This window comes from Plecotus auritus, assembly GCF_963455305.1.
Source record: "Plecotus auritus genome assembly, chromosome: 6".
Lineage (NCBI taxonomy): Eukaryota > Metazoa > Chordata > Mammalia > Chiroptera > Vespertilionidae > Plecotus > Plecotus auritus.
In genome coordinates this window covers 83,211,245-83,239,199 of record NC_137773.1, presented here as the reverse complement: position 1 = coordinate 83,239,199, position 27,955 = coordinate 83,211,245, and the positions used below count along the sequence as shown (strand labels likewise).

Genomic DNA, 27,955 nt, shown 5'->3' with positions numbered 1-27,955 from the left:
AAGTGGTCTCACCACACACACAAAGGAAACATTACCCATAAACAAGAGGGGGAAATTGCCAACAGAAATGGACATACAGAAGACCTGACTGTTAAAATTAGACGGCAAGGACAATAAAGTTACTACTATAAATCTGTTAGAGGAAAATGGGGCAGAAAGGTGAAAAGATGGATTTCAACCAAGAAGTAGAAACTACAAAGGGAGAAATGGAAACTAATACTAAAAATATCTAAAAAGAATTTAATGGATAGATGAAGAGCAGATAAAACACACAAAAGAGAAATAACAGATGCTCTTTGACTTATTATGATGGGATTATAGCCCAATAAACCCATCATAAGTTGAAAATATTTTAAGTCAAAATGCATTCCAAACATCACAGCTTAACCTGGCTCACCGATAACATGCTCAGAACACGTATAACCGGCACTTGGAGAGGATCATGCCGCATATCGCTAGCCCAGAAAAAGATAAAAGTTCCAACTACTGAATGAGTATCACTTTTGCACCATCATGAAGTTGAAAAATCATAAATCAACCCATTGTTAACTTAGTGACTCCCTGTATATCCAAAGATAGTAAAATAATCCAAAAAATAAAAAAACAGAACAGAATATCAGAAACCTGTGGGATCATGTAAAATAGTCCTACATATAGGTATCTGAAGTATTGGAGGGAAAGAGAAAATGGGCCAAAAAAACAAACCCAAAAAACAAACAAAAAAACCTGGAAGACATAGAAAGCAGCAAAATTTCCAAAATCGATGAAAGATATTAACTGACAATCTAATAAGCTGAGCAATGTACAGCAGGATATATACAAAGAAAACCACACACCATCATCAAATAACAAATATAAAGAACAAATTCTTAAAAGCAGCCAGACCAAAGGATACCTTACTTTGAAGGGAACAATGCTGACAACCCAGCTCTCATCAGGAATGTCTTTAACATCCAGTCACCTTGCTTCATGTGTTTTGAAAAGTCTGATGACAAATTTTCTTGACTTGGTAAATTGTTTTGTCTTCTTACCTGTAGGTCCCGAGGATTATCATCTTTAAAACAGAATCATCTTACTAGGCTATGTCATGTACATGATGGTTTCCTAAAGTCCCCAGGTGTACCTTCACCTTGGAGATTCAGGCCTTTTCTCTGCCTACTGGTATATGGAATGTTTCCTTGAACAAGTTTTAAACGCTAGTTGTGATTTTCTTCGAAGACTAGAATGACATACCCTGCCTTCTCTGTTTGCCATCACCGCCACCTTCCTGATGCCTCACCCTTCGTGGTCCTCCCTTCATGATCTTGTTCTGCTTCCAAAGCCCTTCCTCAGACCTTTCTCAGAGTCTTGGCACCTTGCATTTTATTCTTTGTTTCTAAAATAATTTCTCAGATTTCCTTTCTGAGTTCAAGCCACTGTTTTCAGTTTTTTCTTGCCCATTTCTGCCATTAGTTTATGAATTTCTAATCCAAGATGTTTTTCACATGGTCAAGGGCTATTGGGGGCAAGTCTGGCTGTTCTCCTGGGCTTTGCGGTTCCCACCTTGGGAGGCGGGTTTCCCATCTGCAGGTGGGAGGACCACATTCTGGATTCCCTAAATCCCCCCTTTGCCTCTGACCAGCCCTCCTGCCTGTATTCCCGAGACCTGTATAGGGGCAGGAGTGGGCAGGAGGCCAAGATCCCACAGGGGAAGTGGGAGCAGGGTGTTGAGCACACTTGGTCTATCTTCTGGTGGTTCTATGTCATTTGAGGAGAAAATGCTGGGCCGGTCAGTTAAGAGTCTGCCATTGTCTTTAAGACCTGGAAATCCCATTAAACTTTTTCAAGAATGTTGACTTTTATCATTGCTTTGTTGGCTAATATCTGAGTCTGCTAGGGTGGCCCTGAGCAGCTCAATCCACAGACGTTTCTCACAGTGGAAGAGGCTACAAGCCTGAGATCAAGGTGCCAGCAGGGCTGTTCCTGGTGAGGGTCCTCCTCCTGGCTGCCTTCCCGCTGCCTCCTCACATGGTGGAGAGAGCGAGCCCTTGCCTCTTCCTCTCCTGACAAGGATACCAATCCTGCTGTGGAGGTTCCACCCTTGGACCTCATCTGACCCTGATCACCTCCCAAAGGCCCCACCTCATAACGCTATCCCCCTGGAGCACTGGGTGCCAACCTATGAATGTGGGAAGACACATTCAGTCCACAGCCATCCAGTTGTCCTATCTGCACTCAGCCTCTTTCTGCTCACTCAGTGCTTAGGTGCACTCAAGACCTATCATTCTGCCTGACCGGCGTGGCTCAGTGGTTGGGCTTCGACCTAGGAACGAGGAGGTCACAGTTTGATTCCCCATCAGGGCACATGCAGGGGTTGTGGGCTCATCCCCATTGGAGGGTGTGTAGGAGGCAGCCAATCAATGATTTTCATCACTGATGTTTCTATCTCTCTCTCCCTTCCTCTCTGAAATCAATAAAAATATATTAAAAAAACAAACTTACCATCCTGATATAACAAGTACCTTGTTTCTTCTAGAAAGCAAGCCATTCAATGCTTTATTCTGTGTGTGCATAATTGGCGAGGTCACCTGCTGTTCTGCACTTTGTGATCTCTCCCTTTCTTGTCATTCAGTAGCAGAGAGATTTTTTGCCTACCCACCAAGAACACAACCAAATCCAGCTACTACACTCACTTTAGTTTTGTTTGTTTCTGACCATCCATTCTTCCCTGGCTACCCAAATCCTCTTTTGACACCACCTCCTAGGCCAGTGGTCGGCAAACTCATTAGTCAACAGAGCCAAATATCAACAGTACAATTGAAATTTCTTTTGAGAGCCGAAAACTGACTTCTGCGCATGGGCCACGAAGTTTCAATAGCACTGTACGTGCACGCCCGCACATGGTATTTTGTGGAAGAGCCACACTCAAGGGGCCAAAGAGCCGCATGTGGCTTGCAAGCCGCAGTTTGCCGACTACCGTCCTAGGGATGCGGGTGTTTGAACTGCTGCTCGTCCCAGCAAAGCCTCTCAGAAAGACCAACACTATACTCAGAACTGGTTTCATTTTCCTTTATTTTTTTTAAAAAAGCCCCTAAGTTCTATGGCTTCCAGGAAGCATCAGAGAAACAAAAGTGCCATTTCTGTACACTTTGTAAAGCAACACCTAGATGCACACACCTCCGCCAATGCCCCAGGGGCTCCGCCCGCCCGACTGTGACTGCCTGGCCTCTGCCGCACCTGTGGGCTGAGACGGGGCTTTAAGGCGCTTGTTTCCTGCGGCTCAGTAGCACTGAGCACAGACACAAGAAGCCCTCACACCGGGCACAGCCCTGGCCTAAGTGGCCACACAGCTGGCTGCCCCAGGCTCCAGGAGCAGGTGCAGCAGGAACACCTGTGGGCCACACCGTCCAAGCTTTGGTGCATCATTTTGGTTGGGGTGCCACTCCTACCGCGCCTTCCCCTTTGGTTTGGGGAGGCCCAGGGTGGGCTCACCCCTGGCAGCAATGCCCCACAGCGCCCCCTCGAGAAAATGGCCTTTGGATAGAGGGAGACGAGCTAGACTTTATGACACTAATGGGGCAGGCAAGCTGGACGGCGCGGTGGTCAGGGCCTCCAGGTCACACTACTCACTTCAGCAGACATGGCGAAGGGGCGCAGGGCAGATGGCCGTTGTGTTTTCTTTTCCTTGTTTTAAATAGTTAATGCTCTTGGAAGGGAGGACTAGACACAGGTGTAGAAATTTCGGCCAAAGTCTTATGTGAAGGAAGTAACCCACGTGGGGTGAGCAGCTCCGGGCCACAGTCTATGTCTTGGCTGTGGGCCATCCAGACGAGCTCCTCCAGGAGCTGCAGCGGAGGGTGTGGGGAACCACCGCCAGGGTCACTTGTGCCTCTGCAGTGATTTCCTCTTTCTCCTCTTGAAGAAACAGCAGCACCTGGGAGGAGGGAGAGAGCGGGAAGTGGACAGAGGTGGGGCGGGGCAAGTTGGGTGCAGATTACAAAGGAGGTATCAGCTGGGCCCAAGGCATCTCCACCCCACAACACTGCCCAAGGTCTTACTTGGTGTCATCCGCCACCTCTACCTCTGCAGGCGCTGTGATGGGGGCGTTGGAGTGACCGGCAGTGGGATCGTCAGCATTCAGCTCCCCATTGGTGGAATTCAGTGCCTGGGTGAGTGGGTAGCAGAGGAGTCACGTGGGCTGTGATCTCCACCGCCCCCCCAGGATTGTTGGGGTCCTTGGCCTGGCACCTCACCTGGTTTTTGCTGTATAGCTGGGCTTTATCCCTAGGCTGAGTTTGCCCAGGCAGGTCGGTGTGAACTGTGCCAATGGGCGTAGGCTGCAAGGGGGGCAGGATAGGGTGCTGAGGCTGGGCACCACTCCACCCCTATGAACCAGGGTCCTACCTGAATCTGCACCAAGGCTCCAGGTACTTGGGTCCTCCTCCAATTCAAGGCACAACTCCCAGGTCTAGGGTCCCACCCTCCACATTCAGGGTCTCACCCCCAACATGTGGGGCCCGACATCCCCAATGCCCAGGGATCCCCACATCCAAGGTAAAGCCCTCCAAGTCCAAAATCTTTCACATTGAGGGTAAAGCCCCCCATGTCAGGGGCCCCATCCCACACCCAGGCCCTGCTCCCACATACCAGGGGCTTCCCCGCCCAGTCGTACTCGTAGTCAAACACAAAGCCGCTGCGGTCGAAGAGGTCTGTGAAGAGCTTGCGCAGGTAGTCGTAGTCAGGCTTCTCGAAGAAGTCCAGGCGCCGCACATAACGCAGGTATGTGGCCATCTCCTCTGAGAAGAGCCAGCAGGGCTGGGGGTGGATGTGGGCAAGGGGCGGGGATACGTGGGGGGTGGGGGAGGACGGCCGGGGCAACAGGGACAGCGAGGGCAGGGAACACAGCACTGGCTGGGGAAAGCCCTTACCTGGGTGGCTCTCGCAGAGCACCTCAATGGGCGTGGCCCGCTTGGTGTCCCCGATCTTCTGGTAGCGCTCCTTGAGCGTGTCCGCCTGCAGGCAGAGTGGTCAGCAACATCACTGGGAGCCATGGCCAACCCCTCACCCCCACATGCCCTGGCTCACCTTGAGCCCCTGCCAGGGCAGACTGCCACGCAGGAAGTACATGAACATGTGGCCTAGTGCCTCCAGATCGTCACGGCGGCTCTGCTCTGAGGGGAAACAGCAGTTCAGCAGGGGAACAGCAGGTCAGTGCATTCCCCCCACCTCTCCAACCCCTGCCCCTGTGCCACTTACCCTTGCCCAGGTGTGTATTGATGCTCATGTAGCGTGCTGTGCCCGTCAGGCTTTTGTGCTCGCGGTAGGGGATGTGCTTCTTGGTCTCGGGGTCAATGTACTCCTTGGCCAGGCCAAAGTCGATGATGTGGATGGCATGCTGCCGCTTGCTGCCCGGCCGTCCCACCAGAAAGTTCTCGGGCTTCACGTCGCGGTAGATGAGGCTTTTGGTGTGCACATACTCCATGCGCGTGATCTGGGCAGTGGGCAAGTGTCTCCATCTGCCTAGGTCCTGCACGGTCCCTCCCACAGCTCCCTTCCCCAGGCTCCGCCCCACTCCTCTCCCTGCCACATCCCACCCTGCAGCCAGGGGTCCCATAGCCCGCACCAGCTGGATGGCGATCATGAGCACAGTCTTGAGCGTGAATGTGCGGTCACACAGATCGAATAGGTCCTCCAGGCTGGGCCCGAGCAGCTCCAGCACCATGGCGTTGTACTTCCCGCACGGGCCAAAGTAGTAGACCTGAGGGACACCCTCTGCGGGTGGAGCATGCACAGATGCCTAGGGGGCCTGCAGCAGGCCCCCACTGTCCCCGCGCCCGCCCTGCACTGCCCCTGCGCGGCGGTACCTGTGGAGCTGAGCTGCTTGTAGAAGCGGTATTCCAGGTGCAGCTGCGGTGCCCGCGACTTGATGGGCTCCTGGAGGGATGGGGAGGAGGTGGAGGGTTACCTGGGGTGTAGCACTGCCCCTCCTCCTGCCCCAGACCCCACATGGGGATAGTTTCTGCTGTTGTGTGAAGAACCTGGACTCACCAATTTGATAGCTACGTATTCATTTGTATAGAGATTCTTTCCTGTGGAGGAGAGAGAAGTCAGCACAGCAAGGCCACTCAGCCCCCATTCCTCCCCGACCCAAGCAGGAAGGAGACCCTGGATGACCTACCCCCTCCAAGGGGCACTTTCTGTTCCCCAGTAGCCCCCCTTGAGTTTGGCCCTGTCCTCCCAGGTCCTGGGAGTGAAAAGGATACCTGCAAGATATCTGTACCCCTTTAGGTATCCCCATCTACCCTGAACCCTCACATCTTGGGCTCCTACCCTATCTTACTGCTGTTCTCTCCTCTATAGCCTCTGCCCACCACCATCTATGTACTCCAGATCCCAGCCCCCCACCAGCCCCATCTAGCTCACCCAAGCAGTCCCCCTAACCCCGCCTCCACCATTCAAGCAGCTATCCCTACAAGCACACCAATGTGCCCCAATTTTCCCATCAAAAAATGGAACATGGCCCTTCTCAACACCCACTGCAGCGATGGGAACCAGACATCCATATCCCCTAAGCATCTCCAACCTCCCATCACTCCATCCCCAGGACCCCCAGGGGTGCAGCCTCCTCAATGCCTCTACATGGGTCCTACAGACAGGAGGTGGCAAATAGTCTGGACCAGCCCATGTGTCCCTCCAATGCCCATCCATCAGGTCCCTCCCACCAGTGGACCACACTCTGCCTCCCCTCCCTGCCCCCCAACCATGGTTCATTCCAGCACCTTCCTCCCCCACCCCTCCCCCCATGACAGTGGAGTAAAGGACCACTGGCCAGAATCCCACCTTGCCCAAAGAGGTTTGTCATGACATGCAGAGGACTTACCCCAGGTGCCCTGTGTCCTCCTCCAGCAACCCCCCACCTCCACTTCCAGGCTGGCCTCCCCAGGCAACAGAGCCCAGCAGGCCAGAGCAGGAGACCTGCACCCCTCTCAGGTTAGAAAGATCACCTGAGGCAGGCCTTACTGAGCCCACCCACCAGGACCTGCAGGTGCCCACAGAGGAAGAGCTAACACCCAACCTCACAGAACTGCTTTTTCACCTGTTACAGTCTCTAACGCCAGCAGAGACCCAGACGGTCCAGCCACTACTACTGGGTGACCTGCCATATAGACAAGGGGCCACCCCAATCCAGCCCCTCGTGTGCATTTGAGAGTTACTGTGCACGGTGCTGTGTATACCTGTACCGCCATCTCTGGTCTAATGGCCCCTGCCAGTGTCGTCCTGAGACTACCATCACTGGGTCCTGAACACCACAAACATGGCCACACACTATGTGTCCGTACCTCAAGGCCTCACCTTACTCTGCCTGCTGTAGCTGGACAGTCAGGGTAACATCTTCACTCTAGCTATTCCTGCCCCACTCACGTGGCGGCAGACACCAATGTGTTCCACCTCAGAGGTTGATGCCAGGGTTCCCCACAGTGTTAGTCTGCTCCACTGGTCACAGTCACTGCCTTCTGTGTGCCGAGGTGTTCACACCACTGTGACACCCAGCCGTGGGTATGTGTCTTCTGCTCTGTTGTGGCTATTCTAGGTCCTTGGTTTCCACGGTGATTCAGAGTCAGCTTACTGACTTTCTCAAAGCCCTGAAGGGTGTCCTGGAGTCTGCAGTCGAACCGAAGGAGGTAACATCTCATACTGAACTGTCCCATCCACTTCTGGGAATGAACTCCCAGCGATGCTTTGTCGCTCTGAGAGAGCTTGTCCAATCTTTGTTAGATTTATTCCAGGAACACTTGAAGAATTTTGACATTCATATGATTGGCATTGTTTTTTTTTTCACAGACACCCATTAGAAGGAAAAGGGAGACTCCTTTTAGTCCTGGTTCCTGGGTTTTGATAAAAAATAACTGTCCCTCCTGTGTTTTCACCCCACCATTTTTTAAAATATATTTTTATTGATTTCAGAGAGTTAGGGAGAGGAAGAGAGAGAAATATCAGTGATGAGAGGGAACCATCGATTGGCTGCCTCCTGCACGTTGGACTGAGCCTGCAACCCAGGCATGTGCCCCTGACTGGAAGTGAACCCAGGACCCTTCAGTTCGCAGGCCGACACTCTATCCACTGAGCCAAATTGGCAAGGGCGACCCCACCATTTTTTTATGGAAGTTTTAAACACAGAAAAACAGAAGGAACTGTTCAGTGAACAGCTACATCCTGACTGCCTATATTACACAATGAACAATTTGCTATCTGTTCTGTTGCATATCTATCAGTCATGAATCTCTCTGATTTGTAGATACTCCAGCCTGCAGGTCAAGTTCTATCTATAATAATAAAAGCATAATATGCTAGTTAGACCGGACGACCTTCCAGACCTGAAGCAGTGGGGCTGAGGCGGGGCTGGGGCTGAGGCAGAGGCAGCTGCTGCCACGGCGGGGGCCGAGCCCCTTGCACGAATTTCATGCATTGGGCATCTAGTGTGTACATATAGTTGTTTACCCTGTGGGAGGTGACATTTACCAAAAAATGCACACATCTGAAGGGTGCCATCTGATGAGCTTTGATCAATGCGTGCCCCTCTGCAACCCCTACCCTTATCAAAGCACAGAATGCCCCCACCACTCACACCCCTTCTTGGTCCACCCCCACCTGTACCAAGACAGAATCATCTGGTGTGTTCTCTCCCGCTGGTTCCTTTCACATGGCATGATGTGCTCAATTCCTGTGTTGAGGCATATCCATGGTTCCTGGTGACAGCTGAATGAAGCCTTATCCCAAGGGGACCCACCCAGTCAGCATGGGGGACACCTGGGTTGTTTCCAGTTTTCTGTTATAAGCAGAGCTGTAGTGAACGTTGCCTATGGGCCTTTCTGTGGGCAGGCTAGTCAGTTCTCTAGTACGTTTGCTGGCTTGTGGGTGCCTTCTGTGCTTCCTGGCCATTTGTCTGCTTATGCAAAGTGTCTGTTCAAATCTCTTGCCCAATTTTAATTGGAATGTCTGTCCTTTTATTATCAAGTTGTCGTCCTTTCACATATCCTGAACATCAGCGCTTTGTCAAATGGTGCTCTGAAAATATTTCTTCCCAGTCTGTGGTTTGTCTGTTCCAGCTCATAACATTTTGTGAAAGACATTTTAAACATTCATGAAGTCTAACCGATCCTTTATGGTAAAAGGTCATTTTATTCTGTCCTGTTGAAACTTCATGTTTTGACTGCATATGAGTTCTAGGAAAGCCAAAGTCCTTGGAGTCCAGCCTGAGCTTAAAGTGAGCACGCACATGTGTTTGTGCACACACATTGGCATCTGAAGTCTGTGGATTTATAGACTTCTGGGGGAGTTCAGGTGCTCTGGGCTCTGAGAGCCTCACCAATGCTCATGTTATCAGTTTTACCTATGCATGCAGAAGGCGAGAGAGTCTGCAAGGCCTAGCAGAGAACAACTCCAACGGGGCTATGAACAGGAACAAGATTCCAGAGGCCACACAAGATGGGAAGATGCTAGAGATGCCTCCCTGAACTTCCCCGACCTTAGGCTAAGAAAGCCCACATGTGGGGACAGGGGCAACTCCAGCCCTTGAGTAATGTCTGCTCTCTCAGCCCATCCTAACAAAACCAAAATCAGTCCCTGATGGAGTCAAGATAAGTCTTAAAACGAACCTCAACCCAGACTTAAAAGTCTGTGACATGTGGCACCCACAATATCCAACATACAATAAAACATTACCAGACATGAGAAAAACAGGACTGTAAAAAGGAAAAACAAAGTGAAATGCACCACATACGTAGGCATTTGTAAGTTACAAGTATGTTCAAGGATTTAAAGAAAAAATGGGCAAAATAAACAAGCAGATGGGAAATCTCAAGAGAATAGGAGGGGAGTCAAATGGAAGTGAAAAATACTATGTATGAAATAAAATATTCACTAGATGGCCCCAACAATAGATTGGACACTGCAGAGAAAAAGAAGGGTAAACTTACAGGAGGGCAATAAAAACTATCTAGACTGAAGCAAAGAGAGAAAATGATGGGAAGAACATAGAAAAGAACTTAAGGAACTATGGGACAGCATCAAACACTCTAAACATGACATTGGAGTCTGAGAAGAAGACAGTAAACTGAGGCAGCAAAAACACGAAGAAATAATGGCCTAAATTTTTCCGAATGTAATTTAAAAGTGTCAATATACAGATCCAAAAAGCCCAATGAATCCCAAGCAGGATAAACACAAAGAAAACCACACCTAAACGATGCATAATCAAAATTTGAAACCAAAGAATATCTTCAAAACAGAAAAAAAGACACATTATATCTGAGAACAATGCTCAACGTTAGTTATCAAGAAAATGCAAATAAATCCCAGAGACAGAACTTCACACCCACTAACAAGGAAAAAAGCCTGACAACCCCAAGTGCTGGTGTGGATGTGGGATAACCAGACTCCCATATGCTACCTGAAGGAGATTAAAGTATACAGCCACTCTGGAAATCGGTCTGGCAGTTTCTCTTAAGACATACAACCCCTGTGACCCAGTGCTTTAACAAAAACACTCATACACAAGATTTGGAGAAGGATGCTCAGGACAGTTTTATTCTTAATAGCCAAAATCTGGGCACAGCCAAATATCCCTGAGCAGGAGAATGGATGAACAAAATGGGGAACAATCACACAAATGGACAGAATAACAAAGAGAGACTAGCTACAGACACACATGACAACATGAATATTCTCAAAAACGCACTGAGCAAAAGAAGCCAGGCAGAAAAGAACATATACTCAATTTAAAAAAAAGTTTGAAGCCAAAAGCTGCTACACCCCTCGGGCCCCTAAATATGCCCACTCATCTTTCTGTGCACACCTGGACTGTTTAGGCTGCTGCTCCAAACACCAAAGAACAGGACCCATGATGGTGTCTGAGTCCACAAAGCTGTATAGCCCTCCCCAGCCCCACAGGCTTCAGATCAAGATTGAGCCCAGGGACATGTATGTGCACACACCCATGTACACCCTAATAGGGCAGCAGGGCAGCTCCGTCAGGGGAAGCTGAAGAGTTGGCCACCATGCTGCTCAGGTCCCTCTGTGTAGGTTGGGCTGAGCATGTGGGGCCCCACGTTCTGGGAAGGTGTTTGTCTCTCCCTCACCCACCACAGTCTTAATTACTGATGTGACAGCCCAGTGCCTGTCCTGCATGCCCCTCCCACCAGCAGACAGAGGTGGGCACCAGCCCCTAATAGTACATGGACTCAGAAACCCCAAACCTGGGGCTGCCCACAGCTCCTGACAACCAAATGCTAAACAGTGCACCAGCTTAGACACTGGAGGCTTCTATGTCGACTCTCCCATATGTGGACTTGGATCCCCCAATAGAGCTGTTCCTCAGACACAAAGGGGAGAGGTCGGGAGTCTACCCCTCTTCCCAACCTCCTCCTCGGGGAACAGAACACACATACACACTTACCTGTGTCCTGATCACAATAATCAGGAAGACCATCGGCAAGTGACTGCGACCTCATTGGGCAGCCTTCCCACCACCCTATCCCCTGAATGCAAATGAGCGGGGCTCACCTAGCCGGAGCTCCCCGAAGTTGCCACAGCCTATCTTCTTCCCGACCCGGAAGTTGGGGCCCACCATCAGGACCCCCGAACTGGTCCCCGTGTTCCGGACGCTGTGGCTGGTCCGGCCACCGGCCTTGGACATTCTCCGGCCCTCCTCTGACTCCCCTTTCCCTCCTTTCTTGTCAAAATCCATAAGTTTGTGGTACCCTGGCCTCTCCACGGTGACTCTGCTGCTGTACAAATCCCGGGTCTATGGAGACCTGAGGTCACGGGCGGCTCTTTGGGGCTAGCACACCATGGCACCTGGCGGACTCCTGGCTAATGAGATGTGGGTACTCGCGAGGGCCAGGCCGTGGAACTCATCTCGGTGGCCTCAAAGTTGCACGCAGGGGGAGGACACATTCTGCTGACAGGTCCCGCCACCTCAAATCTCGTGGCTCCCAGCTGGGGGAAAAACAGAGACACAGGTTAAAAGATTGAGACACACCTACCCACCTGCCCACAATACAGCCCAGGGTCCAGAGCACAGCAGGATGGCATTCTGGAAAGACCTCTAAAGGCACAAGCGGGACCTGTCACTTTCTGAGGGGCAGAGGCCACTGTGAATTCCATGTATCAAGGTAGTATAAGATGCGCATTGTTGAGTGTTGGCCCACAACACAGCTCAAAGACAATTGCACTGGGAAGGGTGAAGTCTAATCAAGTGACAGAGGCCCCAGAACCAGGCAGGGAGCCCCAACTTGGATGCAGAAAGGAGCAAGGGCCACTCTGCCCACAGCCCTTCCCAAGCCAAGGGGTCGTTCCTCTGAAGGAAGAGGAGAGACCGCAGAGCCCCCTCCTCGCCACTGACTGAGGATCTGGCCAGCTACTGATGCGAGTAATAGTGTCTTGGACATGGTGATACCATGAGGCCTTGGGAGCAAGGACCCCAGGGGGATCTCAATCCATGACCCCGGGTTCCCTCACCCTGAGGCCGGAACAGGGCCCTGGGGATGATGAAAGGGAACAAGAGTGAGGGCCTCTGAGAACCAGGCCAAGGACAGAGCCCTCTGTCGGCCCTTGGTTTTGGTTCTGGGAACAGCTGGCCCAAGCCTCAGAGCCAGAAGGAGTAGGCACCTCATAGAGGGTAATCCCAGCCACGTGTTCATGGAGAGGTGGGACTACAGGACAGCAGGGACTCAAGAGGCGCTGTGAACACACACACCTTCCCGTGCTCTCACACATGTGTGCACATTCCCTCCTGTGCTTACACACCCACATGCATGCACACCCTTCCCCATGTTCACACATGTGCATACCTCACACGTGTCCACGCCCTCCCATGCTTAGCAGTCCTCTCAAGAGGAACCACACGCATAACCAGGCACAAGGAGGTGCCTAACCTGCATGTGACCCTTGGACCTGGGCACCACCAACATGGAAAAGGGTCACAGCCCCACAAGCATGGAGGCTCTGTGTATGTACCAAACCCACCTGGCCCCAGCCAGCTATGGGGAAACAGCAGCCAGTCAGGACTACAGAGTCCAGTGTACATGCTGCCCTCCCTGAGCCCCCAACATTACCCCCATGACCCCTACTGCAGTGTGTCTGGGCCCCACGCAGCCCTCTTACACAGGGCAGATATGCAGACACTACCTGCAGGGGACGATGGGCATAAGAAGGCAGGTGAGGAGCCTGACCCTTCCCCAAGGACACCAGCCCCTGCTCACCCCACAAACAAGAGCTGCCGCCCCACCACCCACCAGCCACATGGGGGCATTCTGGGTCCTCTCGCAGATGCTCTGAGCCAGATGGGACCTGCAGGGGGATAGCAAAGTGAGTCAAACACCTGCCTGAGGGAAAAAAGTCTGAGTCAGGGCTAGGACCAGAGCTGAATGCCCAGTCCAGCACACACCTGGACAAAGCAGGTGACCTAAAGCCTCAGGAGAATGGAGTGTCTGACCTCAGTCCAGACCCAGGAGTTAAAAGCAATTATCCTGGAGGAAGGGACCTCTCATTCCTCCTTCATCTTCAACCACACTAGAATGGGCCCCGATTTCACCCCTCAGCTTCCCCAACAGAGGGCAGGCCCTCCAGGGGTGTGGGCTCCATGTGGACCCACATGGCCAAATTCAATTCCACACTGACATAATCCCCAGGCAGCCCCTGGAAGCTGCTGTCCCGCCTGTGTTCACACTGAGTGTGTCTCATAGATTCATGCTGCACGTCAGGGCCCTGCTTCTCCACCAATGCGCACCTCACGTGAGTTACCTGCCCTGTTCTTTTTGGGGTCCTCCATCTTGTCAGGGCCAGGGGCTGGGTCCCCTGCAGGGGCCTCTTCTCTGACCATCTCCAGTCAGTGATGTCACAGTCCCTGGCTGACATCATTAGCACAGCCCCAGACCAGAGCCAGAGCAAGTCTAAGGAAGGTACAGGCAGCCTCCCTCCCACAGTGCACAGTGGACCCTGCTGTGAGTGTAGCCTTGGAAGCACCAAGACTCAGATGATCCTGGCTACAACCCCTTCTCGGCAACTCTGGACACGTATGTCCCCGTGTTCCCCACATCAGGAATCTACCTCTACCTGGGGACTCAGTGACATGTAGAGGCAGGGCCTCCTCCCCAGGATTCACCTGGGCCCAGGAACACAGCACCTCAGAAGCCATGAGCACCCAGTGTGTCACGTCCTGGCATCTAAGCATCAAAACTCCAGAGGGACCCGGGAGACCTGCCCACCCTGGGCTGTAGCTGAGAAGTCCCAGGGCACCTGCAACATCGTGTCATGGCAGAGAGGAAGGAAATGCCCCACAATGTTTGCACAGGAACCAGCCACTCAGCTCCTGGAGATAAGGCCAGTGTCAAAAAAGATTAAACAGACATGTGTCTTAAAGCACCAAGTTACAGACGAAGGGAGAAGAGACAGCTGAACCTGGGAGAAGTGCCATCAGCAAGCAGATGGACACAGGACTGAGTGTGCCAAGCAGGTGGCTTGATCAGTGATCTGGGGTGTGAGTACCAGTCAGTGCTGCCCCAGGGGGTGTGCAGAGTTCCTGCCTGAAGTCCTGACCAGGACCTGATGGAGAAAGGAGCTGTACCCCTGTGAGAAGGGACAGCTATCACTGCACCCATCATGGAAAGGTGGACTAGACACATCGATGCTCTTGGAAGAGGGCCAGAGATCACAGGGGATGGTCACGAGGTGGCAGGATGCTCTCACACAGTTCAAGAAAAACAAGTACATCCACAGGTGGCAGTGAGTCCACGAGGAGCAGAGGGTATCAGGTACTTTTCTTGCATGCTTTCAACAGACTTGAAACGTTTTCAAAATTAAGATTACAAAAAGGCAAGGTTGCTGCTACAAACTCTGCAAACTCAGACCACAGCAACCAAAGTCAAGCAATAGTCTGGGTCATAAAAACACGCCTTCCAGACAGTGGCCTTGGTGTGTGGCAGCTCTGGAACTAGTATTGACTGCAGGTACTGGCTCCAGAGAACCTGCTACGGTGCTGCAGAGAACATGGAAGGGGACTGAGTTTGTTGGGCAAATGTTGGTAACTTGGACTGGGTCAGGGGTCTTAGGGGGGGTGCAGAGGTAGTACTGTACCCTCTCCACATTTGGGTACATCTGAAAATTTCCGCCTAAAAAGCTGAAAGGAAAATGAGGGCTGAGGGAGAGGAAGGAACCTGGGGGGTGGCCCCCCCCCCCCGGCCACATGGCTCCACAGTGCACAGTGGGCTCTGTTGTGAGTGTAGCCTTGGAGGAACCAAGGGATATGAGGCTTGAAGACAGACACTGGTGTTGCTGTCTGGGGCTGGTACACATGGGCCTGGACAGAGCATGTGTGGCACATTCCATCATCTCAGAGTGTGCTCCTGACAGCACTGGCCTCTCCCCACAGACACGTGATTAAGCTCTCATTCACACCTCGTTCTAAGCTAACTGTCCGTCAAGGGGACAGGGGTGTCCCATCTCATTTGACGGTACCTTGGGCCCCTCGTCCTGGTCAGGCCAGGCCCATCCTGGGCACTTCTGCTATCCAGTGTAACTATGGTTCCAGCACTGTATCAGTCCTTGCTGTGAGCTGAGATGTGTCCCCAACAAAATAGGTCCTAACCCCGGGTATCTGGGCATGTGACTTTATTTACAAATTAGGGTGGGTCCTAACCCGTGACTGGTGTCCTTCTGAAAAGGAGACAGAGACACACAGGAAAGGAAGGCCACGTGACAATGGAGGCAGAGATGCGCCACAAGCCAAGAAACTCTGGCAGCCACTGGAAGCTGGGAGAGGCAGAAGGACACCCCTCCCCCACAGCCTTAGGAGGGAGCGCAGCCCTGCGACACCTTGATTTCGGACTTCTGGCCTCAAAGAACTTCTCAGTGAAGACACCTGACCAGCACCCTGGCAGGGAGATAAGAGTCAGCATCAGCAGTGGGGAGCCATGGGGACAGCAGAGACCCTGAGGTGACAGATAAGCAGGGCACACCCTTCAGTGCAATAAAATAAAAAAAAAAATACACCAGAAAACCCAGACTGGGGATGTCCTGCAGGACACGACGGTGCAGGGCATCCACACTGGAAGAGGGGAAACCATCTCAATTAGAGGGGCCTAAGGGATGTGACACACACCTGGACAAGCAGGACTGATTGTCCTGTGGGATCCTGATGGGGTCCTGGGGCAGAGAGGCCATCGGGGAAACTGAGGAAATCTGAGTAAATATGGACTTTAGTTATTAATGACATCTCAGTCCTGGCTCATCACCTGTGACAAAGGTACCACACTGACAGAAGATGGGGGGACTCAGCAATTGGCATCAGTTTCACAGTAATTCTGTAAATCTAAAATTGTTCTAAAATTAAGTTTATTTTTAAAAACCCAACCTTGGCCCTGGCCCGGGGGCTCCATTTATTGGAGCATCGTCCCATACACCAAAAGGTAACAGGTTCCATTCCCAGTCAGGGCACATGCCTAGGTTTCGGGTTTGATCCTTAGGGTGCATAGGGGAGGCAACCAATTGATATTTCTCACATTTATGTTTTTTTCTCTCTAAAAATCAATAAAAACATATGCTAGGGTGAGGATTAACAACAAAATTTCAAACTTCCATCTTCTCCAGCAGCTTCTTCCTGCCCCTCCCTCAAGCTCAAGTGTGGGGCCCACTCATTGTTCCTATGCAAATGTCACCACTGAAGCCACCCCATCCCTGAACCCCTCTGCCATGGGGCAGCACTTACGCAGTCACTGTGTACCTGCCCCCAAACCATAAGCTCCTCAAGGACACAGCAGCCTTTTGTGTGGGCAGCATGCAGGAACTCAGAGACTGATGAACAAATGATATGAAATAGACCAAAAGATCCAAGAGAAAGTAGACAAAGTTGCAGAGGAGGTATGGATGGCCTCACATCGCTCTGCCTTTCCAGTACAACATGCAGATTAACAGAAAGGCTCTCACTTCTCAGCCTGTTGTGGTTAGAAAAGGAACATTCAGTAGTGGTGACACCATGGGAAATGGGGACTTTGATTTAAAAGAAAACACTGACATTTAGGTAAATGAGGTTCTCTATCCAGACCACATAACCCAGAGGAATGGCCAAAGCAGTACTAGTGATAGCCATGTAGGTGTACCCCTGTCGTCACCCTCTGTAGGGTAGGAAACAATCCCTGCACAGAAAGAAAGTGGCAAACAGTGCACCCTCACAAAGCTGTCCCTACAGGTGGGCAAGGACCCAGGAAATGGTTCCTGGGGCTGGGGCTCCAGGGCAGGACCCACCTCACTGCCTTCCCCAAGTTCTACTTTCCTCCCTCCCACTGAGCACAATGAAAACAATGCTTTTGCATTTCCTAAAATCAGCCTTGGTAGGAAAAAGTGGATGGGGAAGATGCTCTCGCCTCCCACCTAGCAGGTGCAAAGCTTAGGAACATGCAGGGTTGGAGATCCTCATTGCCAGAAGTTCTGGTGGGACCTATGCTGGAGGAAATAAAGGTGCCCCCAAGACACCTGCAAACTGGTCAGAACACATGGAAAGTGACACTGCCCAGAGCTCCCTGATTTTATTGGAGTGGGCCCAGCATCACCTCTAGGGGCCAGTCCCGCTCAAGGGACCTGACCATGCAGGAGGGAGACAGGGCCAGCCAGCTCTCTTGGGGTAAGACACCCTTCAAATCAGACATGTCCCCCAGAACTGGGCAAGTCACTGGACTGAGGACCAGGCCAGGAGGGTGGCGACTGAGTCAACACAGAAGATGCTGAGTAGCTGTCTTCCCAGAAAGGCAGCCCAGCCCAGGCCAAGCACACCCGCTGGGGATCTCACACCAGCAAGTCTCCTTAGGGGCCTCCCTCGCAGAACTCACCCAGAGCCCCTCAGAAGAGCCACTTCAGGATTGGACTGCGACCCAGCCGGAAGCTGATAGGCAAGAGTGGGCACAGCCTGGGACAAAGGCCCTAACGGCCCCAGGGGATGAAGGTCTACAATATGCCAAGTCCCATTTATAAACACACTTGTATTTTCAGGGATCTTAAGTGTGAATGGCACCCACCTCTTGGCTGTTGAGTGGTTTTTCAAAAGGAGTGTTTATGCTTTGCTAGAAGTTTCATTTTCTTCAATGTACACACTTAGTTTTTGCTACTTAAAAAATACCAAGAACAGCCTTAGCCGGTTTGGCTCAGTGGATAGAACGTTGGCCTGTGAACTGAAAGGTCCCGGTTCAATTCCAGTCAAGGGCACATGCCCGGGTTGTGGGCTCGATCCCCAGTGGGGGACTTGCAGGAGGCAGCCGATCCACCATGATTTTCTCTCATCATGGATGTTTCTATCTCTCTCTCCCTCTTCCTTCCTCTCTGAAATCAATAAAAATATATTAAAAAAATATACCAAGAACAGGACGTTGGTTCTGTGGTCTTACATGCTGGTTCTGCTTGCTTACTTACAGGACCAGGTCCTGCTCCTTTTGGTCACTTAAAGACACACCTCCTTGGGAGAGCGGTCAAGGGTGCCCAACTGCAAAACTCACTACGACCAAAGGCCAAAGGTTGGCATGCTGTCTGTTTATCTGTCTGTGAAAGTCTCAAAGTGCAGGACCTAGCCAGCGCCACTACAGTGACTGGGGCACTGGCACCCGCTCATAACTTCTGGTTTTCTGGAAAGTGCAGGGCAGAGGACAGGCAGGGTTCTGGAAACTGGTCACTTTGAGAAGGCAGAGATGCCATGCTAAAGGGTCAGAGTCCAGGACAGAAATGGCTGAAGAGAAGCCACTGAAATGTGAGGTGGGGAGGGGAGGTGTTTGAGGGATATGGAGAAGTGGACCCTCATCCATGGTGGGCGGGGCATAAAATGGTGCAGCCACTGTGGGAAATAGTCTGCAGTTCCTCAAACAGTTCAACATGGAGACAACTATGACCCAGAAACCCAGCTATTCAGTGCACACCCAAGAGAACTGAAGACACATCTACACAAACCTGTGCATAATGTCCACACAGCATGATTCACAAAGGCCAAAAGGCAGATACAGCTCGAACGTCCATCACCTGATGAACAGATAAACAGTGTGCTTCATCCATTGGAATATACTCAGCCATGAAAGGAAGTGAAGCACTGACACTTGCTATAATTTGAATGGACCTTGAACACATGATACTCAGTGAGAGACACAAGATACAAAAGGCCACACGGCCCTAGCCAGTTTGGCTCAGTTAATAGAGTGTTGGCCTATGGACTGAAAAGTCCCACGTTCAATTCCAGTCAAGGGCACATGTCTGGGTTGTGGGCTCGATCCCCAGTAGGGGGCGTGCTGGAGGCAGCGATCAATGATTCTCTCTCATTGATGTTTCTATCATTCTCTCCCTCTCCCTTTCTCTCTGAAATCAACGAAAATATATTTTTTTAAAAGGCCACACAGCATGTGATTGCATTTATGTGAACTGTCCAGGAAAAGCAAATCCAGAGACAGAAAGTGGATTTATGGTTGCGAAGGGGCTGGGGGATGGGATGGTGAGTACTAATGGGGGACAGGGTGCCTTTTGGGGTGATGGAATTCTGGAATTAGACAGAGGTACTGATTGTACAACATTGTAAATGTACTAAAAACCACTGAGGTGTCCATGTCAGTGAATCATGGTCTGTGAATTATATATCAAATAAAAAATGGGAGTAAATGGTATCTCAATAAAGCTGTTTAAAAGTCATAGTGAGCCCTGGCCGGTGTGACTCAGTTAGATGGAGCGTTGTCCTGTGCACCAAAAGGTAGTGGGTTCGATTCCCAGTTAGGGCACATACCCAGATTGTGGGTTTGATCCCAGGTTCCGGGGAGTGTGGGAGGCAACCAATCGATGTTTCACATTTATTTCTCTCTCTCTCTCTCTCTCTCTCTCTCTCTCTCTGAAATCAATTAAAGAATAATAATAAGTCATAGTGAGTGTGACTCTGGCTCGCAGCCTGAAAAATAGGGCCTGTCCCTATATAGATCAAAGTTCAGCGGGCACGCAGGGTGATTGCCAGAGCCACACCTCCTGCCCTTAGGTCCATGTTGAACAAGTTTCTGTCACAAAGGAATCAGAGGTGTGTACCCATAGAAAGTAACAAGCATAGAAACTGGCAAGACAGTGGGGAGAGAGGGAGGGCTGAGTTGTGATTGTGTGAGTACTTGACACCAACCTGCCAGCCTCAGCCCTTCCCAGAGGCCCTGCGTGAGGCCTGAGGGTACGCAGAGAGCTCCCACAACCACCCAGGACAGGTTTGGCCCCCAGGTCCAGGGGGCATGAGCTCACACAGTATACCCAAGTGCTTTAAACCTGGTCAAGATGACTACACAGCTCCCACTCACCTGGGGCTTACACACATCTGTAAACACACAAGGCTCCTGCTCACCTGGAGGCTCAGAAAGCCAACCCCCTAGGGCACACCCTCCTCACATTGATGGCCCAGGCACACTAGTGACCAGATAAAAACCTGGAGACCCCAGAGCTGCCTAGTCCTGTCTCTGGCCACAGATGCAACGATGCAGCTTTCTCACACTATTGAACAGGCAGCACCTTGACTATGGTTCCCCAAGATCAGCCCGGGGGTGGAACAGCCACCAATACCAAGAAGGCTGCATCAGAGTCACCTGAGGTGCTACTTAAAAACCCAGATTTCTAGTCCCCCCCTCAAGATGCTAGTGCCAGTAGCCAGATGGGGCCTGAGGACCTATACCCAGCGAACACCCAGCAGTTGGGCTAGGAGCCACCATTGAGTCGTAAGGGTTTTACCTCCCACCTGCCCACACCAAATCAAAACCCGGGCCCAGCACACCAGCACAGCCACCCAGGCATAAACATGCAGGCTCCCTGTTATCACTAAAGCCTAATAAGCAACGAATAGCTTTTAATGTAAGTGTATCCCATGCAGTATTTGAAATATACTTATACCAAGCAATTTTGGGTTGTCTGAAACTAAATTTGGCTGGGCACCTACACTGCTGCATCTGGCCACACCTCTACAAAGCTGTTTTGCTCCCAGCATCCTCGGGCTAAAGCTTATTCGGGGAGTGTAGAACCCACGGCAGGGCTGACAGACTTCTCGGCAGGTGCCATTTTCTACTCAAATCTGTTTTGTTTTGTTTTGTTTTTAATTGTCGATTTTTTAGAGAAAGGAAGAGAGAGAGGGAGAGAGAAACACTGATCAGATGTCTCCCACATGCACCCCAACTGGGGATGGAACCTGCAACCTGGGTATGTGCCCTGACCAGAAATCAAACCTGCCACCTTTTCATGTATGGGACAATGCTCCAACCAACTGAGCCACCATGGTGTGGATGAAAGGGGCCATATGCTAACCTGACTAGTTCAGGGAAGGCCTGCATGGCTGTTGTGCAAACTCAAAGACCTAAAATAACCACAAAAGATGGTCTGAAAATTAAATATTTAACTACAAACAGGTTATAGTGGGTAGTCATGTCCTAGGCCAATATTTTCCCTGACAAAGATCAGCTTATATCTTTACTGAGCCCATTTGTCTTTTTGCTTCTAAGATAACATATCTGTGAAATGTCTGGGGCCGAAACTGGTTTGGCTCAGTGGATAGAGTGTCGGCCTACAAACTGAAGGGTCCAGGGTTCGATTCTGGTCAAGGTCATGTACCTTGGTTGTGGGCACATCCCCAGTGGGAGGTGTGCAGGAGGCAGCTGATCGATGCTTCTCTCTCATCGATGTTTCTAGCTCTCTATCCCTCTCCCTTCCTCTCTGTAAAATATCAATAAAATATATTAAAAAAAAAAAAATGTCTGGGTAACTTGTAACTTCCCTTTTTTTTCTGGACGCCTCAGGGCACAACAAATGGCACCAGGACATTCCCTCATTGTTATTGTTATCAAGTTAATCATCAACTGTTAATTATGTTAAACTATCCTGTATCCATCTATGTAAAAAAAGCATATGTCCATCATTTCACTTTGCTTTCTCCCACCTCCCTAATCTATCACAAATGAATTTCATGTAACCCACTTACGTATTTTCCTTTTGATGGTAAATTTATAAAAACAAGGTATGAACTCCCCATTCTCTGGAGCATTAGCTCAATTCATTGAGGTTCTGCTTCCTGGCATATGTCGACAGTTTGGCTCAAATAAATGCACAAAATTCTTTATAGGTCTGAATGCTTTTTATGTTAACAATGGCCAGGGCCAAATCTGTGTATTTCTTAAAACCAAGCATTCCTTCCTAACCGGTTTGGCTCAGTGGATAGAGCGTCGGCCTGTGGACTGAAGGATCCCGGGTTCGATTCCGGTCAAGGGCATGTACCTTGGTTGTGGGCACATCCGCAGTGGGGGGTGTGCAGGAGGCAGCTGATCGATGTCTCTCTCTCATCGATGTTTCTAACTCTCTATCCCTCTCCCTTCCTCTCTGTAAAAATCAATAAAATATAATAAAAAAAACAACAACAAGCATTCCAATGAATATTTACTGTCAAAATAGTGATAAACCTCAGTGTAAAATACACAATCAAAGAAGAAAGAATAAGCTGCCTCTCACCCATTACATGTTTAAATATATTGAGTTAAGCCCTGGCCTGCGTTGCTAAGTGGTTAGAGCAACTCCTGGAACACCAAAAGGTGGTGAGTTTGACTCCGGTCAAAGGCACATACCTGGGTTGCAGATTCGATCCCTGGCCCTGGTCAGGGTTTGTGCAGAAAGCAACCAATCGATGTGTCTCTCTCACTTTGATGTTTCTCACTCTCTCCTCCTGCCCCTCTCTAAAAATCAGTGGGAAAAATATCCTCAGGCACTAGCTAGTTTGGCTCAGTGGATAGAGCGTTAGCCTGGGGATTGAAGAGTCCCGGGTTCAATTCAGTCAAGGGCACATGCCTGGTTGCGGGCTCGATCCCCAGTAGGGGGTGTGCAGGAGGCAGCCAATCAGTGATTCTCTCTCACCATTGATGTTTCTATCTCTCTCTCCCTCTCCCTTCCTATCTGAAATCAATAAAAACATATTTAAAAATATATATCCTCAGATGATTATCAAAAATAAATAAATTGATTGGGTTAATTAAAATAAGTTTCACCCGTTGGTTTTTGTTTTTTAACGAGGCTAGTGGCATACAACTATACACACAGTTCACACCCCAAGCTACCAGCATTGCTGAAGGTCTTGAGTAACCTGTCCCTCCCAAGCAACTGTCACTGCCCACGAGCCAGGTACCATCGTGACCATATCAGATGGGGAAGCTGAGGCCCAAGGCTGGGAGACACCTGGAGTCCCCCGGCAGCCTGCCAAGCAAGGGGCACAAGCCACCAAGTACATTAGGACCAGTGGGGCTGGACTCCCAGCTTTGGAGATGGACAGCAGAGCAGCTGCCCTGTCCATTGTGCTCTTTGCTCTCCTAGAATAGGGAGGGCAGTCCTCTAATCAGCTCCTCAGCTGTCTCCCATCTAGCAGATGTCCTATGGGACGTGGGATGCAGTGCCCAACCTGTATAAGAAGCCAAAGAAAGCAGGGCAGGTATAACTTCACCCCGGACAGCCTGGAGGTGGGACAAGACCAGGAGGGTGCAGAGGAGCCCAGGGGCCTCGTTCCCAGGAGGCAGAGACTCCCTCAGTCCCCTCTCCACCTCCCTCCTTAGACTTCCAATTCCTGGGCCCAACAGTGGGATGTCTTTTCTGGGCCCAGGGCCTGAGACCTTGGGACATCTATGGTTGTCACAACTGGGGCTGCTTTGAGGAAAGCCCTGTCCCTAGGAGGTCCTTGAGACCCAGGGTGGCCTCGCACACCACAGGGGAAAGGCTCTGTAAAAACCTGTCCAGGAACCTTTCTAGAAGCCATCAACCCCAAGGGTCTTTGCTAGTTTCTCTGTGAGCCCCCAGCCCATAATCTTCTGTGTGGGATTCCTGGTCCCCAAGGTGCCCAGGTGAACTTGGGAAAACTTGAGAGATACTGGCTGACCTGAGGATTGAGGTCTAGGACCACACCCACAGGCCTCTCTCTCTGCCTGGAGGTAAGGCCTACTCTCTCAGGGCAGCCACTGGATGCCCACTGTCTAGCCCAGCAGAGCCTCATCATGTGCCTGCCAGCTTGCCCTTGGCAAGTCACACTCGCCATCTCAGAATTACCTCCAAGACAAGGTCCCTGTGGAGGCTGGGGCCCTACAGCGATGCTGCCCTGCAAAGCAAGTCCTTGGGCAGCTTTTCCAATCTTCTGAAAACATTATGCCAGACTCTTGCTTCCAGAGGTGGAACTGACAAAAGGACAGAAGTCCTTCCCTGCCCTGCATGGCAAAGCACAGTGAGCCCTGCATCCTCTGGTCCTTGTCAACTGGGGTGGCTGTACCCCAAGTGAGCAGTGCTTGCCCGCCCTTAATGGGAGCCTTCTCAAGCCTGCACGTGATCTGCCAGCCTCAGTCCTCCCTCCTCCATGTCAACATGCTTCTGTGGAGTTTGAGATATAACCTAGAAGCAGACTGCATCCCGTGTCTGGTGCGCTACTTCCATTTGTCTTTGGACATAGGCTGACAAGAACTGACCGCAAATAAGACTGCTTTTTACCATGACATGGCCTCCAATTGTGGATGCCACTAAACTCCTGGATAAGAAAGGACCCATCCCAAGTAGGCTGTCTTGAATGGGGGAAGGCAACGAGGGACCTCACACTGCCCTAAGGCCTTCTAAGGGAGGGGACCCAAGACAAGATCTAGAGAGAGGCTGGGTGAGAGGAGAGCCAGGGTGAAGGCCCAACTTGGGCTGGGTCCCAGAACTGTATAGCACCCTATTTACCAAGGAGCCTCATCAAAGCCAGATCCTCCTGACTCCAGCAGGCTACTCAGGCCTCGACTTCCTCATCTGTGCAGTGGGGACTCAGGAAGTGGCCCAGCAAGGCTCCACAAAGCTCTCAAAATGGGAGGGGACAGATGCGGAGCTGCCCAAAGTAGGGGTCTTCTAGACCAATCAGGTCTCAGCTCAAGAATCCAGAGCTGTGCCAGCATGGAGACACACCACAGGGACAGTCCCCACCAGGCAATCAAAGCTCATGACTGCAAGGCCTCCATTGGGCATGACAGTGGCCACTGACAGAGGATGAAGCCCCCGTTACTGCTTCATCACCAAAACCAGATCCCAACCACATGCTGGGCTCCTTCACAAGGACCTGCCTTCCCCTTCAGAGTTAAAACAAAGGTGGCCAACCGAACGAATGTCACCGAGGCATAAAGGGTGGCAGCCCCATCTCTCCTGCCCCTACCTAGCCCAGCTCCTTGTCCTGCCTACTCACCTCTGGATTTTCAGGGCCCAGAAAATATATGCCAAGACAGGGACCCAACCCCACCACAACCAAGACAATGAGAAACCCTGCTGCTCCTAAGGTGGCATAGGGCAGCTTGTGGGGACCCAGAAATGATGGCAAAATTAACCATGGGACAAGTGGTATCCCAGGGAAATGCCACGGTCCCTAAGTTCAGCCTCGCAGGGACCTTGCTCAAACCCACTAGTAAATCCCCACGATACAACTGACTCCACAGTTGTCTGGGACTCCTCTCAGATGCCTTGCTTCCCAAATTACTGGCTGGCATGCTAGCTCCCCAAGCTGGGATGAGCACAGAGGAAGGTTTTTCAGTTTTTAAAAACCTCACCTGCTTCCTCTTGCCACCCAGTGGTAATTACTGTATAATCAGGAGAGTCAGATGGAACCAGACCAGCAGTTCAAAGAAGTCAGTCTGCACAGGGTTGTTGTCACAGCGCAGGGACGCCCAGAGTCAGGTAATGAGATGCCCGTCACCATCTGCTTCAGAGAAATTAGAGGGATTGGAACCAGACAAGAAGCCACTTTACAAGTGAAGGGCTGACTGCCAATGGTGCACGGAAAAACCAGACCTGTGCCTGCTGTTGTCTACTACTGTGGTGGAGAATCCAGTCAGCTCCTTCTAGCCTCCCCACTCCTGCACACACTTACACCTCCACATGCAGCAGACACAACTGGCTCTCTAACTTGGGATTGGGCCCATCCCCTGTGACCCAAGCAGCCCTCCCATTCCATTCCTGAGAGACAAGGCCACAAAATCCACAGGGTAGAGGCGTGGGGGGTGGGGAACAAACAATGGGGTCCTGGAGACTCCAGGGAGGCCTGTGTGAGTACCTGGGGACACTGCACCCAGCCCCTGCCCATCAGCCTAAAGAGTCCAGAGCAGTTCCCATCTCAGAGTACAATTTGGTGGAGACACAGTGAAAAACAGAAACTAACTACTGGCAACCACAACAAACTTCCCCTTTTCAGACCTGTGGGTTTGGCTCACAATCTGTTCTTCACAGAGGTGATCCATCCCCTGCAGCGGCCACCCCTTCCCTGATCAGAGCAGCTCCTGGCAGGTGGTTTTCCCCTGGATGGGAGCCTTTGTGCTTCCCCACTCATCTCACACCCGTGAGTCTGGGGCCTGCAAATGCCAACGGAGCCTGTCCGCGAAGTTCCCTCCACCCCCCTCCACCCCCTGGCAGAGACAGAGAGTTGGAGCCCCACCAGATGGAGTACCACTGGATGAATGTGAAGCCAACCCCGGTGCCCCTGTGGAAGGGACTGGGGAAAAAATGCCGGATTCCACCTACTCGCAGGAAACTCTCCAGGGCCATTTTCTGCAAACAATCCCTGTCCAGGACACCACCGCAAGGCTTTCTCTTAGGCCCCTAACCCCTGAAAGTAAGTTGGGGCAGAGCGGGCAGGGGAAGGGCTGTCCCAGGCAGGGAAGGGATTAGGGGTGGGATCAGTGTGGCCTGTGCAGAAGGCTAGGCACACAGACCTCCCACCACCCCTCTGTGATCTGAAGTGTTTCCAGGAAACAAAGCCAGTGGTGAGGGCAGAAGGCAGAGGATGAAGCCAGGCTGAAAACCAGGAGTTTCTGAGCAGCACCCCGCAACAGGTCACCCCAGATGAGGCCCCTCCTTGCTGCACACCCATTCCCTATTCAAAGCCCCCCCTCCCGGCTGTCCCCTAAGACCTTCAGGACCACAAAGGGGAATGGAAATATGTATACCACTGTAGGGAGGGATGATGAGAGAGGCGGGACTCCAGGAGAGAGAGCTAGAGGAGTGAGTGTCAAGGGGGGTGGGCAGTGAGCTTGAGCACGGGGGTGGGGGGTGGTATGGGGGACGCTAGGTGGACAGTGGGGGTCTGGAGTAAGGGATCACTGTGAGCAGCTGGGCCTGGAATCTGGGGATCAGTGAGTGTAAAGGTGACAGGGCCTAAGTTTGGGGGTCACTGGGGGGGACACGGTCTGGAATGCAGAGAAAAAGGGGTAAGAAGTAAGAGTCATGAGAGTCAGAGGGCTGTAGGTGCAGTGGAGTCAGTGTCAGGGAAATGTTGGAGCAACGGGGTCCGGGTTGTGGGATCTGTGGCGGTATGGGTTACAGGGTTCAGAATGTGGGGTTCGCGGATTGTACGGGCACAAGAATCTGGGGTGCGGGGGTCCAGAGGGTGGATTGTAGGGATAGCGAGCTCTGAGGTGCGGGGGTGGACGGGGTGCAGGGGTCCGCTGAGTGTAGGGGCGACGGGTCCAGGACCGCGGGGGTGGGGCCGCAAGGCCGGGCGCGTGGCCGCGGCAGCCGGCGAGGGCGCGCGCGTCGTTACCTCTCGGCCTCCGCCGTGGCCGTGGCCCAGTGGCCGACCGGCCGAGCTGGGTGGCCCGGACTCCCTCAGCAACGCGACGCGGGCCCCCGCTACGGGCCCCGCTCTCGTTCCGGCTCCGGCGCCCGCTCGAGCCACCGCTCCCACACTGCTGGCCTCCGCATGTTGGGCGCGGGCCGTCCCCGCCGCGCGGGCGCCCGGCTCGCCCGGCTCGCAGCGTCGCCGCGGACCTCACTTACGCCACCAGCGTCGCGGGCAGGGCGCGGCGCCCACTGCGCAGCCGCCGCCACTGCTGGGCGCGCGTCGACGTCACAGCGCGGGGTGGGGACGAGCAACGCGCCCGCCGTTTTGCGGCAGCAGGTAGGGCCGAAC

General features: G+C 51.8%; 1 protein-coding gene across 4 annotated transcripts; it reads right to left on the bottom strand.

Annotated features, from left to right (window-relative positions):
* Positions 1 to 227: 227 nt before the first annotated feature.
* Positions 228 to 27,885, bottom strand: CSNK1G2 (casein kinase 1 gamma 2). 4 transcript variants are annotated; one of them, XR_013960804.1, is made up of 13 exons: positions 27,587 to 27,885; positions 11,542 to 11,976; positions 6,028 to 6,068; positions 5,844 to 5,913; positions 5,603 to 5,751; positions 5,236 to 5,470; positions 5,065 to 5,150; positions 4,908 to 4,992; positions 4,627 to 4,775; positions 4,233 to 4,316; positions 4,038 to 4,144; positions 3,610 to 3,913; positions 228 to 1,031 (listed from the first exon to the last, which is right to left on the bottom strand). XR_013960804.1 is itself a non-coding variant. In XM_080672095.1 (13 exons), exons 3-13 carry the CDS (start codon positions 11,723 to 11,725, stop codon positions 3,859 to 3,861), a joined length of 1,245 nt encoding a protein of 414 aa, XP_080528221.1. In that variant the 5' UTR covers positions 11,726 to 11,976; positions 25,602 to 25,753; positions 27,587 to 27,834; the 3' UTR covers positions 3,035 to 3,858. The 4 variants fall into 4 exon arrangements, 3 of the variants coding, with proteins under 3 accessions (XP_080528221.1, XP_080528220.1, XP_080528222.1); XM_080672095.1 differs by lacking the exon at positions 228 to 1,031 and adding an exon at positions 25,602 to 25,753 and having other exon boundaries at positions 3,035 to 3,913; positions 27,587 to 27,834; XM_080672094.1 differs by lacking the exon at positions 228 to 1,031 and having other exon boundaries at positions 3,035 to 3,913.
* Positions 27,886 to 27,955: the final 70 nt, after the last annotated feature.